The 13,773-nt window shown below is 40.6% G+C and overlaps 2 protein-coding genes across 2 annotated transcripts in view; both read left to right on the top strand.

Annotated features, from left to right (window-relative positions):
* Positions 1-1,883: 1,883 nt before the first annotated feature.
* Positions 1,884-11,627, top strand: cnga4 (cyclic nucleotide gated channel subunit alpha 4). Its single transcript, XM_049593708.1, has 8 exons — positions 1,884-1,916; positions 3,909-4,407; positions 5,848-5,949; positions 6,058-6,164; positions 6,952-7,535; positions 7,643-7,888; positions 8,020-8,185; positions 10,621-11,627. The coding sequence occupies exons 2-8, from the start codon at positions 4,256-4,258 to the stop codon at positions 11,445-11,447; spliced, it is 2,184 nt and encodes a 727-aa protein (XP_049449665.1). The 5' UTR covers positions 1,884-1,916; positions 3,909-4,255; the 3' UTR covers positions 11,448-11,627.
* Positions 11,628-13,077: 1,450 nt separating this feature from the next.
* trappc10 (trafficking protein particle complex subunit 10) overlaps positions 13,078-13,773 on the top strand; it is a 34,015-nt gene continuing 33,319 nt past the window's right edge. The window contains exon 1 of the mRNA XM_049593695.1: positions 13,078-13,249. Coding sequence (XP_049449652.1) covers positions 13,189-13,249 — 61 coding nt within the window. The 5' untranslated portion in view covers positions 13,078-13,188. The remainder of the gene's footprint in view (positions 13,250-13,773) is intronic.

The following is a 13,773-nucleotide window of genomic DNA, read 5'->3' as shown; positions in this document are numbered from 1 at the left end:
TTAACCCTTCAGACATGGTACCTAGACCCAGAGTTTTGACTCTTAAATGTGGGCGGGGTTGTTGTCACTCACTGCTCTGTCCAGCACTCACTGTATTTCCTCCTTTCTATTTTGTCCTGAAAATGTCAATGTGCAGCCTCGTTCTGTGGACGATAAACGAGGTGCACACTGACATTTTCAGGACAAAATAGAACAGGCTGCAGTGAGAGTCTCTACCAGGTTCCTCTCAGGCAAGCTCAGGGTTTTAGTGTTGCTGTAGCCCACAGGAACAAAGCTCCACAATGCTTTTTTTTTTCTCAGAATGAGGATTTGAATATATGCAGTTCACATAATCCATACGAAATTAATATATATTTTTAAACACTTGAAGATCCACTAGGGCATTAACAGAGTCCACTCCGCTAATAGTACGCCCGAGTATGTTCGGGCCTTGAGAGTGACAGACACACATCACATTTGTGGAGATACTTCACTTTCCTCCGCCATGTCAATGTGATGACGTCATCAAATGACTTGTCGACTCGACTTAGACTTTATTGACAGATAAGTTGACCTGAAAAAAATCAAAGTCGTTAATACCCTAAGATCCAGTCATTACTGAGAGTGTCTGTCATATAAAACTAAAGTAATGATCAAAGTTGTCACAGTGAAATTTAAGGTGTGTTGATGGATTCACGTCGTCAACTCACACATTGAGTAACATTCCACCTAAAAGTCACCAGCAGTCGGCCCAGTGAATTAGGTTACTTTTTCTCAGACTCCAGCTGCTGTGAGAGGCAGCAAAACATCCTTTCATTTTATAGTTACAGTTTACTAATAAAATTCTCCACAGTATGAACAGTGGTTACATGAGCCTCAAAACCAGACACAACTCAGCCCTGAGCAGAGTGACCGTCCTCTATTGACCAAATTGTGTCAAGAGACCGTGTCCAACCCTTGTTTGCATAAAGTCGAGTCAAGGCTACTTAATGCAAATCAGCTTCTAAACTAACTGTTGTTGATCTGAAGACAGGTTTAGCAACTGCATGGCTGATCTCTTGCCTCATATGTTTTCAGAAACACATGTCGAGAAAATATTATCTTAATATAAGAGAAAGTTTCCAAATGACCCGACATTTTGGTTTGGTTTTAAAGGGCCAGTGTGTAAAATGGGTTGAAAACAGTGACATCAGTGGTCAAATTCTAGATTGCAGGGCTCACTCGCTCACCCCTTCCGTCGGGTAAATGACAGCAGCCTCGTAGGGACAAAAAGACTTGCGCACGAGTTTTTCAGGAGTAGGTCTATCTTGAGACGAGGTGAATATTTATTTAGAAATCTAAACCATGTTACGATATTGTAATGAATCCCTCACGAGCAGGAGACCAGAGGAGCGTTCGGGAAAAAGGCCCGTTTATTTGAGCACTCCAAAAACTCCGGTAACACTCCAGGGGGTAAAAGACTCCGTCCCAAACTCTGACTCTTCTGGCGTAACAGACACACTTCATACACACATATTCTTTTACTATACAGAGTGGGGACCCCCTCCCCTCTCTGCTCCGCCAATCTCCAGCCCGCACACTGACTGACAGCGTAGCCTGTAAACAGAGCTCAGCTTAGCCTAGCAATATCTCCAGACTATAGTAGCTGCAATGGACGACTTTGAACGCGATTTTGAAGAGTTTCTTGTAGCGGACACAGACCCAGAGCCATACCTGTTTGAGCCGGAGCACACAGATGAGGAACTCCATGTGTTTGATGCTGAGCGGGCGAGAAGAGAGGCTGAATGCACAGAATGGGATTCGGTGCTACTGCTGCCATTGTTGGGGAGATATATCACCAGGAGGAAAAGCGCCGCAGAGAGTGCATCACAAGGAGTGAAGTTGCGTCTTCTTTTCCTCGCAGATGACGGTTTGGGTTCATTCTCTCCTGTTGTGTGGTCCATTCACAAACTTTATAACTAAAAAAACTTTTCACTACTCTATCGACGAACTACTAACACTCTGCTGTTTCCTCCTCCTTCTTCCTTCCTTCCGCTGTCTTCGTTGGTTCATTTATACACGCGAAACGCGTTCTCTGGCTGGCTGGATTGTCCGTTCGGTCTGCCGAACATACATTGCGGCGCAAGATGGCGACCGCTCTAAAGCAAGGCCCTTGCTATATATATATATCTATATATATCTATATATATATATATATATATATATATATATATATATATATATATATATATATATATAAAAGCATAATTATAAGGCTACGAAAACCAAACGAATTTTATTCATTTTTTATTTTATTATACACTTGTATAAACATATTAATGGGTAGAATATTCAGATTCAGACTGACAATAAACCATGCCAAATATTACACACTGGCCATTTACAGAGAGCAGACTGCCCATGTACCTGGTGGCACGCCCATCAAGCATCCAATGCTGGGAAGCAGCGTGACCCCCCATGTCCAGAAACGCCTCTGTGGACAAAAACAAAGACCTCCCTGCCTCCAAAATGCCCTCTCATTAAAGTCAAACCCCACACTCAGTTTATGACACAAGCTTTATGCTAAAAACTTTCCCTTAATATGGCCGATCACAGTGATAAACACAAAAACACTATAGGAAAGGATCCATGTTTGTTATAACATTTTCATTTTAGCATTGAATGACAGCAGCAGATATATACTGTCAAAGGAGTAAAATATGGCAAACTCTTAACTAACTCTAGAGAGCTAAAACACCAAACCAGGGCTAAAACACTACATAATACTGAACTGGGCGAGGGCTAAAACAGCAGCAAATATTGCACCAAAGTAGGGATGAAACACTGGCAAATATTGGATCAAACTCAGCCCAGTCACCAGAATAAATTGTTCATATTGTACATTATTGCAAACTACAAATATGTACACAAATACATGTGCATGTTTCATACATATCATATCAGCACTTCTAAAGTGACATAATACATATGGTGATTTTGTCACTGGGAGGTGACAGTATGTGAAGCAGGCGAGACTCTGCTCAAAACCTACAACACAGGTTTTTTTGGTGACCCTTTGCGGCACTTCCACAGGTGTCTGTGGCACTGAACTTGGGTGCTTTTCACTTTCACATTGCAGCATTTCCCAGCACAATCTGAGCCACCAAACCTGGGCATTGTAAGACAAATATAATCTTTTCCCAACCATTATGAAATGATTTTTGTGCTTAAACCTTACAGGACTTTCACCACAGTGTTGTGGAGAAACATTAAGTTTCAATGTATCCACCACAAAACAATATAACAAACCCTTGGTTTACAAATTGTACAGTATGAACATTTTTTCTACCTATGGGTTCGTCAAAACACCACAAAATGTTGGAGTCTCATACTCAAGCTGAGATAATGACATATGACATCATCTGGGTTACTATTTCAGTTTAAGAAAACTCCCTCCAGAGAAACAAGACGTCACACAGGATGATTCGTAGGCCACTCCTTGTGACAAATTAATTTAACTAATGTGTAAAATAGGTGGAGTGCCCCTTTAAAAGTTTGACATAAAAATTAACTCGACCTCAGAAACAAAAGCGTCTTCGTCAGTTGATGAAGGCTGTGTGATGTGCATGAAAGCTTTCAAAAAATAGCAAGTAGACCTTGAGTTTGGATTGTTCTGTCAAAATGCTGCCAATGGTTTCGTAATGTTCTGTCAGTGTGTGAAACTTCAGTCTTTCTTTGGTCGAGGCAGGTCACCTGGGCAGTCAATAAATAAAAGATTTTCTTTTACTTAATTATCTATATATTTTATTTTATGTTTATACGTTTTATTATTTTATTTTTTGCAACATTTAATTTTGCCCAGATTTTCTGTGGTTAAAAATCTAAGAAGACATACTTAGAGTATCTATAACTCAATACACAGTGCGCTCTGTATTATTTTTTATTTACAGTGAAACATCCTCTGTAGTTCGGACTCTCCACTCCAGTTACTGTTTGTCATCTCTGTCAGTCTCGGGGATGTACAGAGGAAGACCTCTCTGGTTTTCTAGGGGAAGGAAGAATTCCCAGAGGACACGTGACATCTGTTGTGGTTTGTCTTCCATGGAGACCTGCATCACCAAGCAGTGCTCAGGTAGATCTGATCTGTTGTCAGGTGAACCATGTAGTGCTGCTTGATGCAACAAGGTCATTTTAAGTGTTGTTCAAAAAGATGCAGCGCTCATACAGGAGGAGACGAGAGCAAAACAGAAGGCCATGCTTACGAAAAATGTGTTAGTCTGAAGCTTCACTTTTGAGAATGGATAAAACAGGTGATGTTGGTATCAGACGGAACCAATGGCAGAGACTGTTCAGGTGGCAGCGGGGGCAGAAAGTAACTGAGGAAGGAGAAGATGGAGTCAAGGATGAAGGGAAACAGAATGCCAGTGTGGATTCCAAGTTGAAAGTTAAGTGAGTAATTAATGGATCATAATCATGGAGTTAATTAGATATCTGGTTTGAGTAATTTAAGGTAATTAGGATTAATGTGAGGACATTTATTCATTTATTCAGACTTCATCGCCTCTGAGTTGGTCAAAAACTAACAAGCCTCTACGATGAGAAAATAACGTCCTAAACTGTGCATGCTAATGTGCTCTACTAGAGAGCACTAAGAGCATTTTTAAAGAAGTGATTTTGTTGTTGCATCTGTCTTTATCAGTAGATTTTAAAAAGCGTAATCAAATCATAGTTTGAAAATTACAGGCAGATGTTTATGTTTATGTGTATGATGGACAAAATTAAATGTTGTAATAACTACTTTATGATGTACGTAAGAAAGCATTCAGAACCACTTGATGAAAAGTTTAAATCATATTCATCCTATTTATACAGATGTCTTTCACGAACATGGACTATAATTTTTGTGTGTTTGCCTGTGTGTGTGTATGTTGTTTTCTTTTTTAAAGAGACAGTTCACCCCAAAATCAAAAATACATATTTTTCCTTTTACCTGTAGCATTAATTATGAATCTAAATAGTTTTGGTGTGATATCAGCCATAGAGATGTCTGCCTACTCTCCAATATGATGGAACTAGATGGCAAAAAAATTAGGTTTTAAAAGCTCAACAGCAATGTCTCTTTCCAGCAAATCTTGACCTGGTTACTCAAGATAATCCACAGACCTTGTTGTGAGCAGTTTCATGTAGGAACTATTTTCTTTCTACCATAATAAAATCCCCAACCCTTTCACCGAGCAGGGTGAAGCGTGCATGGACAAGAGGCTCGTGCTAGTAACAGGGCGAGATGTAAACATTGATGTCGTCCTCCTCAGCTGAGCTATGACGTTAGCTAGCTCAGTGGTGTTAGGTGAGCTAGCAGTAGATACACGCTTCCTTCTGCATGGTGCTATGGTTGGCGGGTGTCGGTCAGTGGAAAGAAAATAGTTCCTCCATGAAACTGCTCACAACAAGGTCTGTGGATTATTTTGATTAACCAGGTCATGATTTCTGGAAAGAGACATTGCTGTTGAGTTTTTAGGACATACTATTTTGGTGCTTTGAGCACCCGAAGCTGAGTGCCATCTAGTTCCATTATATTGGAGAGAAGGCAGACATCTCTACAGCAGATATCTCCAACATTCAGCAACTCACACCAAAACAGTCTAGATTGATAAATAGCATTTTGGGTAAAATCAAAAACATGTATTTTTGATTTTGGGGTGAACTGTCCCTTTAAGTGTTTAAGATGTCATCCTGTGACCGATTTTGTTCACATTTAGCTTATTATTCATGTAGACATGAGATCTATGAACCACAGTTTCTCTGTCACAGTTCTCCTCATGTCACACCGACACCATTATGACTGATCATCTTCGTTTTCCTCTCCCTTAATCATCATTTCCCTCTCAGCTGGAAAGAGTGGGTGGTTGATCCGGCAGACCAGTTTTATTACGTCTGGCTACAGATTATGATCTTTCCCATCGTGTACAACTGGGTGATCATCATTCTGAGGTACAAACATTATGAACATGATGAATATCAAACAGTCATAAAATATCTGAGCATATAACCTGTAATCATGTGACATACTCTGTCTCATTATTGGCTGTGTTTCCTCAGGACATGTTTCACTACAATTGCAATGAGCTACCTGCCTGTGTGGCTCACACTGGACTATCTGGCAGACCTCATGTATATGATTGACATGGTCATCATTGTTCACACAGGTAACTTTTATTTTGAGACGCTGAAATTAAAATTATGTTTGTCACATATGCAGTCACATAAAATGGAAGTCATAATGAAACTCTAGAACAATCATACCACAGACAATAAAGACTATTCTTTCAGCTCCTCCCTCATGTCTTCATGAAAAGAAAGTCGGAAATCACTCATGTCGCTTTTAAAATCAAATCTTAGCGCCTGAATCTCATTGTACATGGCCTGCATGCTTGAGTTAGCCAAAACTTCATTAGCCTTCCCCCAATGTAGTGCCTTTTAGTTTTTGTGTAACTGTTCAGTAAACTACGTCTTGTCTCACCCAATATACGTCACCTTCACCAGGTAGCTAGATGATGATGTTTTATCAGGCAACAGCAGGTCTTTTTATCAGCTGGGAAGCAAAAGAACAAGCAACGCCCGTTGCCCGTGTGAAGACATCCCGGTACAAAACAAGCAGGCATTGTAGCTTTAGCAAAGAGAAAGTTGTGATTTCACTTATGCAACTTGTGTGGTCTTCTAATTACATATTTTTGCAGTCTTATACTTCAACAGTTTCTTCACAGTCACTTTGACAAACTGAGACTTATTTTGACTTCTCAATTGACAAATATGTGTAATCCATGAAAACATATTTGTCTCTTGCTGTTGACAAGCGTACATATTTTTTCTGACTTCAAGTCCCATGGTGGTCCACCAGAAGGGGAGGGACTCTGCCTCTCAATAGTTGCCAACCTTGCACCTGTGTATGAAGTGTACTCTGTGCATTGTTAAACCTTGTTCTTCCCTCTTCAGGTTACTTGGATCAGGGCATCCTGATCAAGGACCTAACTCAGCTGAAGAAGCACTACCTGCACTCCAAACGTTTCCTAAGGGACCTTGTTTCCTTGCTGCCCACTGACTTCCTCTACTTTGTCTTTGGCATCCAAACTCCGCTGGTAAGGATCAACCGCTTCCTGCGCCTGCCACGACTCAACGAGGCTCTGGATCGCATGGAGACGAGGACCTCCTACCCCAACACCTTCCGCATCTCCAAACTCATGATCTACATCTTTGTGTTGATCCACTGGAACGCCTGTCTTTACTTTGCTCTGTCCAACTACATCGGCTTTGGAAGTGATCGTTGGGTTTACCCCAACATCACCAACCCAAAGTTTGCCTCCATGCGTCGGCAGTACTTTTACTGCTTCTGGTTCTCTGCTCAGATTTTCACCACAGTGGGAGACACCCCTTTGCCAAAAAGGGAAGAGGAGTACTTGTTTATGATTGCAGACCTGCTCATTGCCGTGTTGGTGTTTGCATCGATTGTTGGCAATGTTGGTAATGTCATCACGAGTCTGAGGGACCGTGATAATGTCTTCTTCCCTAATCATGAGCTGGTAAGTGGAAATACCTCAGTTTCTGAAATATATCTCCCTTCTAAGAGTTTCTATAATATATATGATATGATGAAGCAGATGACTCCATGGCTCCTTTCCTCTCTCAGGTGAAGGCTTACCTGCGTAGCCATCACATTAGCAAGGAACTTCGACAGCGTATCGACAACTGGTACCAGCATCTTCACATCAACAAGAAGATCATGCGAGAGAATGAAATCCTGCAGCAGCTGCCCGTACACCTGAGGACAGAGATCGCTGTCAGCGTTCATCTCCCCACACTCTCCAAAGTCACCATCTTCCAGAGCTGTGAGAAGAGTCTGTTGGAGGAGCTGGTGCTCAAACTAACACCTCAGGTCAGGGGGAAGAAGGTGGCAGTCTGAGAATAGAGAGTTAGGCCATGCAATATTATCTAATGCGTCACAAATGCTTTCAGAGAAGAATTGTTTAAGGATAAAGTGGTTTCTGACGCCTTTTGTCTCTGCAGGTGTTCAGTCCAGGAGAGTACGTTTGCAGGAAAGGAGACGTGGGCCATGAAATGTATATCATCAAAGAAGGGAAACTTGCAGTTGTAGCAGATGATGGGGTCACAGAGTATGCTGTGCTGAGTGAATCAAATTTCTTTGGGGAAATTAGTATCCTCAATATCAAAGGTAAGTCAAGCCTCATTGTAATACAGCATTTATTCAAGGAATACTTCACCCCTGCATTTAACGATAATAAAACTATATCAAAACATCAATTTACAAACTCTCACACAACTCGTGCAGGGTAATCCAAGTCTCATTTATCCAGATGTATGTTCAGTACTTCCTAAATGGACAGCCCTCTCCAAAGAGGGAACTGAATAGAACTAAAAGTGAAATTTATCTTCGCTCTCTTCAAAGCCAGACTCTACTGACCAAAACAGAAATTTCTCCTTGCTGATTGGTCTACCACACAGACTGTATAATAAAGATGGACAACCTGACAGCTCCTCAAAGGTGAAGCCAAAACATCTCCATCGCCCCCTGGTGGCTGGCTGCAGTATAGGTCATTAACTCCAGCCCGTCTATGTTAGTGGATGGGACATAAAAGATCAAAGTTGTAGGTCAAATCATTTTTCCAAAGATGGTTTGTAATCAGGTGTTCATTTTTCTTATAGGTTTGGTTGTAAGTAGTTATTTAATGCTATAAAAAGAGGGCTTGGCATCATGACTGACAGCTGTGTGCCACTCCAATGCCAGTTGCTCGTGATTGTTCCGATGGCAGGATGACGTCTACAGACTCTGGCTCCAAATGACGAAGATAGGAGCTAATATATTTGCGATATTTGGACTTTTGTACAGTAGGAGGAAGTGGAGATGTGTTGTCCATGTTTATACAATCATTGATCTACCACTGCCTTGACCGGTAGTTTGTTTGTTTTTAGTACAAGTATTATTATCTAACCAAAGATGACATTAGATGTATCATGTTGAGTTCTGAAATCATAAGTTCACAGATGCAGGAAAACATGAACACGAACATGGAAACAAGACAAAATGTAGGTGCATTAAATGTGCATAATGTTAATAAAGGGGAAAAAAGAAATAAATTAAAAAAAGGAAACTAAGTCTAAGTACAGGATTTCTTTAAACTCTGCTATTTCTCTATCTGTTACCCTTGTCTCACTCATTAACTCATATTCAAAAGAGTGGGTTTCAACTCAACAGCGGACCAAAAAGATGCAACCCAAAGGCACGATACAAAGCTATGAGAAAGGGTAGCTTGACATGGTGGTGACACATTTGGATAGATGTTGTGTACTCTTGCCTTGGAGCAGTGGAGTCTGTGTAGTGTTTTAAAATATACAAGACGGTGTCTGGCGTTAGTTGAGCGTTTGTGTATATGCTCGAGGCTCTCTTCCCATACGTCATCTAGTCAGCTAGTATTTGAATACCTATTTTTTTTCCCTATTATATTTAATTTTCTATTTATTTGTGAGCTATTGAACTTTCAGAAGATGGAGAGACTAATGATATAGATGATATATAGATGATGATAGGTAGGAGATGAAGTTATCTCAGTGTGGTCACGTTTTGAGACAGTTGTCTATTGTTGATTGTCTCAATTTCAAATCCTATTAGATGGTTTAGTGTGTAATCTGTAATCTGTAAGTGCCTGAAAAAAAATATAGTAGTAAAATATGTAGTTGTGCAAAGGTGGCAAATGTACCTTTTATATTGAGATCTTTGACACTATGTATTCCAAAGTCCCTCCATGTACAGAGGGTTTTATAGTTGTTTGTTAATGTGTGACTTTGGTGTTTTAAATGGTTTTAAACTCACACAATAACACTGTAAAATCACTGTTGTTGTCAATGTAGTCTGGCTTTGAAGAAATAGATTCACTTTCAGTTCAGTTCCCCGTCAGAAAGGGCTGTCTGGGATGTACTGAGCATCCGACTGGATATATTAAGACTCGGATTATACTGCACAAGCTGTGTGAGAGCTTGTAAACAGATGTTTTGATTAATTTTTGCTGTTGTTAAATGCGGTCGCCTTTGACTTAAATTCATCACAAATGTTCTCAATTTCTGGATTGTTCGTTCACTGCAGAGACATGCAAGAGAAACATTTTTTTCTCAATTAATTCAACTAAACATGAGGGCAGTAACTTAATGCTCTTCTGGGAGGGTGAATTACTCCTTTAATGCCTGTACAGTAGGTGGTGAATAGACCTTTACTAGACTGGTATAGATGGTTCAAGCAGACTTGAATGATTTGGTACCAAGAGGAAAGACATCTCTCTGTGCTGCTTTTGGACCTTGCTATTGCATTCAGCCCTGCACTCCTGAAGTGAAGGATCCAACGGTCAGGAATGAAGCACTTACTGTGTTAAAACTGCTCAAGACTGGAAAGTTTGATTGTAGTTGAGCTTAAAATTAAAGGTCAGTTGTGTAACTGTGGTTAGAGTTACAGAGAAAGAGCATGGGAAGATTCTGTGGATGGGGCTAATAAAAAAGGAATCTGCAGTGAGGCTGGAAAGCACAGATCAGAGGGACACGACTGTAAAATGTTTATTTTTTTTTATTTTAAATCTCACAGAAATTACATTTTCCTTTCAGGTAACAGGTCAGGCAACCGTCGCACTGCCAACATCCGAAGCATCGGCTACTCTGACCTCTTCAGCCTGTCCAAAGAAGACCTGACAGACGTGTTATCTGAGTTCCCCGCAGCCAAACGTCACCTGGAAGAGAAAGGCAGACAGATCCTCACCAAGATGGGCATGTTGGAGGACAGCGGAGAGGCGGAGGAGGGGGAGGCAGAGGAAGTGGAAATCAAGATAAACAGGCTCGAGAGCAACCTGGAAGTCCTGCAGACAAAACTAGCTCGACTCATGGTGGAATTAGAGTCGAGCCACCGCAAGATGCAGGCCAGGGTGGAGCAGCTGGAGTGGGAGGTGGCAGCACTGGTGACACAGCCGCCAGAGGATGGAGAGGACGGAGAAAGAGCACAGGGAAGAGGTGAAGGGGTGGGAGGGGAGGTCGGATGGGAACGGGAAGAGGCAGAGGGAGAGGAGGAGGAGGGCTCAGATGCAAAGGTGAAAAAACAGGGACAGGGAGAGGATGTTAACGATGTGACCAAAGAGGGAGACGGAGAGAGCACTAAAAGCACAAAGGAAGATGTGGAGAGGATGGTGGAGGGAGATAAATCTGGGCTGAAAGACCCCGATAATCAGGAGAAGAAAAAAGAAGATGGTGGAGAGAAAAACAGAGAGAAAGGAGACGACCGGCCTGGGAAGGGAGACGGGGCTGAGATCGAACCTGAAGATAAGAAAGAAGAGACAAGTGGAGAGAAAGAATCTGGGAGAGAAAAGGCTGAAGAAGACTCAGAGATGAAGCAGAAAGATGAAGGGCAGAAAAACAGCAAAAACAACCAAAAAGGAGAATAATTAAGAAATAAAACTGTGTATTTTTGTCTGTTTAATTATAATAAAAATATTGAAAGCCTCAACATCTCATTGACACACTTTCCACAATCACCTTTGTACCCCTAGATGGCAGCATTGTATCCCCCACTACTGATAGATATGACTCATTCAAACACAACATGGTGTCGAAACTAGAACATTAATATTACATATCAAGACTGGGACAATAACAACAATGAAATCATCACGTATGACATTATCTAACAGAGAAATGTAACAGTAATTAAAACATGAAACAAAAATTATAAAGAACAAAATTACAGGGGACTTCTGGATGAAGCAAACTATGAAAATTTAATACACTGATTAAACGATAATTAGCAAGACACATCCTGAGCAATGACATCTTGCATGTCATAACATTTTTGTTTAATTTTTACAAATTTGAAAGAGTTGATGAATTATCCTATTTAGTTAATAAAAACAAAATGAATTAGGCTTTCTGTTTTTTTCTCCCTTACATACATCACTCTGCCATTAGAATGACTGTATTAATTACAGAGGATATGTGATTGTTAATAGTTTCCATATATCTGTATGACTAAATATGGGAATACTAGGTTTTTTATTTGTTGTTACACACATTTCTTTTATAACATAACACTTAATAGCTTCTTGTTGTAGGTTGAATGCTAATTTATTGAACTTTTATTTTAATGAACAAACTGTCTGTTTTAAGCTTAGAAAAATCTAAGAACATCTAGGCTATGTAGGTCATTGCAGGCAGATTAAATTAGTGTACTACAGTGAAGTAGTAATAGTTTTACTTTTAAGTAAAGGATCTGACTTCTTCCTCCTTAAAGGAATACTTCCCACAAAATTACCTCTTGTGTATCAGTTAGTTGTGCTGTGTTACCTTGAATTAGTGAAGAAAACTTTGCTTTGCATCTCACCATGCAAAACAGCATACGTATAAATGTATTTATTGATTGATTGGGACCAGATTTAACAGCAGCAAAACTATATCAAAACATCTGTTTACAAACCCTCACACAGTTTGTGCAGTATAAACCAGATCTCACACTCAGTACTTCCCAAACACATGCATTTTTGCTCAAAAAATATCATTTAAAACTGAATAGAAAGTGAAATGTGTCTATGCTCTCCTCCAAACCAGATTCCAGTACCATTTGTTTTTCTTCTTTTAATGAAATGCATGTGTCTGGGAAGTACACAGCACATGACTGGATAAATGAGACTTGAATTATCGGCCTACTGCAAGAGTTATGTAATGGTTTTTAAAGGGATGTTTTTCCCAACAGTATTTTTAATGATTTTAACAATAGTAAACACCCAGTGTGTGTATATATACATCCACAATCACACAAAAGAAAAGGACACCTGAACAAAATCTTGGTGTAACTGCTGAGCATTTAAAACACATGTAATCCACTCCCACCATCCCCAACCCCAAATGTATGAATATAAAGGAAAAATAAATAAACAAAGTATTCCTTTAAGTAAATAACACAAACATAGTATCTTACGCTTCACCTCTGAGTCAGTCTCCTAAATAAAACACCTGTGCCGGCTGTCACATAAAAGCACAGGCTGGCCCTTTAATGACGCACAATTACGCACTTCCCGGAAGTGCAGTGGGGACACAGGCCCCATCGATTCAACACAACTGCATACATAAGCATTTACTAATAATAAAGCTCGGTTTGTATATAATTTTCATGGAGTGCTACCGCTAACACATATGGAGTGTCAAGAGGAAAAGCCGATCATCTATACTATGGAAAACAAGCCGATTGTGACATGTGAGTGTTTTTAAAAGGAGACGTGCAGTCTTATTTTTCTGCTCTTGACAGTTAGCCAGGTGGCTACATTCATTAGCTCGTTTAGCTAAGCTAGCTGGTGCCTTCATGTTAACCAGCTCACAGACGCTTCGTGTGTGTGTGTGTGGCGATGTGCGGCTTAATTTGTCACGGCTATAATAGTTTATTTAACATGCTGCAGTGCTGTGTGTGATAAATGTTCACATGGGAAATGGTGTCTCTCTTAGCTAGCTATTAGCTACACTGATTAACAGGCCTGACGTTAGCTAACGATGTAACGTCACGGCTAGTTGCTGCAGTTTTGGGAAGGATATCACCTTGTTCCCCGGTGGACAGCCACGGTCTCCTCCGTTAGCAGCTCACACTGCAGCCGCCTCATGATGTCGAGGCGGTTTGGTCAGTTTGCCATTCATAAATCGCCAGGAATCTTAGGGTAGCTTCTTGGAGGGGTTATTTTAGGAGCCGACTCTGGCAGCGGGAGCCAGGTTCATCTCACACCGCAGGCT

The sequence above is a fragment of the Epinephelus fuscoguttatus genome, linkage group LG13 (genome assembly GCF_011397635.1).
Source record: "Epinephelus fuscoguttatus linkage group LG13, E.fuscoguttatus.final_Chr_v1".
In the NCBI taxonomy this organism is placed as follows: Eukaryota; Metazoa; Chordata; class Actinopteri; order Perciformes; family Serranidae; genus Epinephelus; species Epinephelus fuscoguttatus.
The sequence above is the reverse complement of the archived record's forward strand: the minus strand, read 5'-3'. Positions and strand labels throughout refer to the sequence as shown.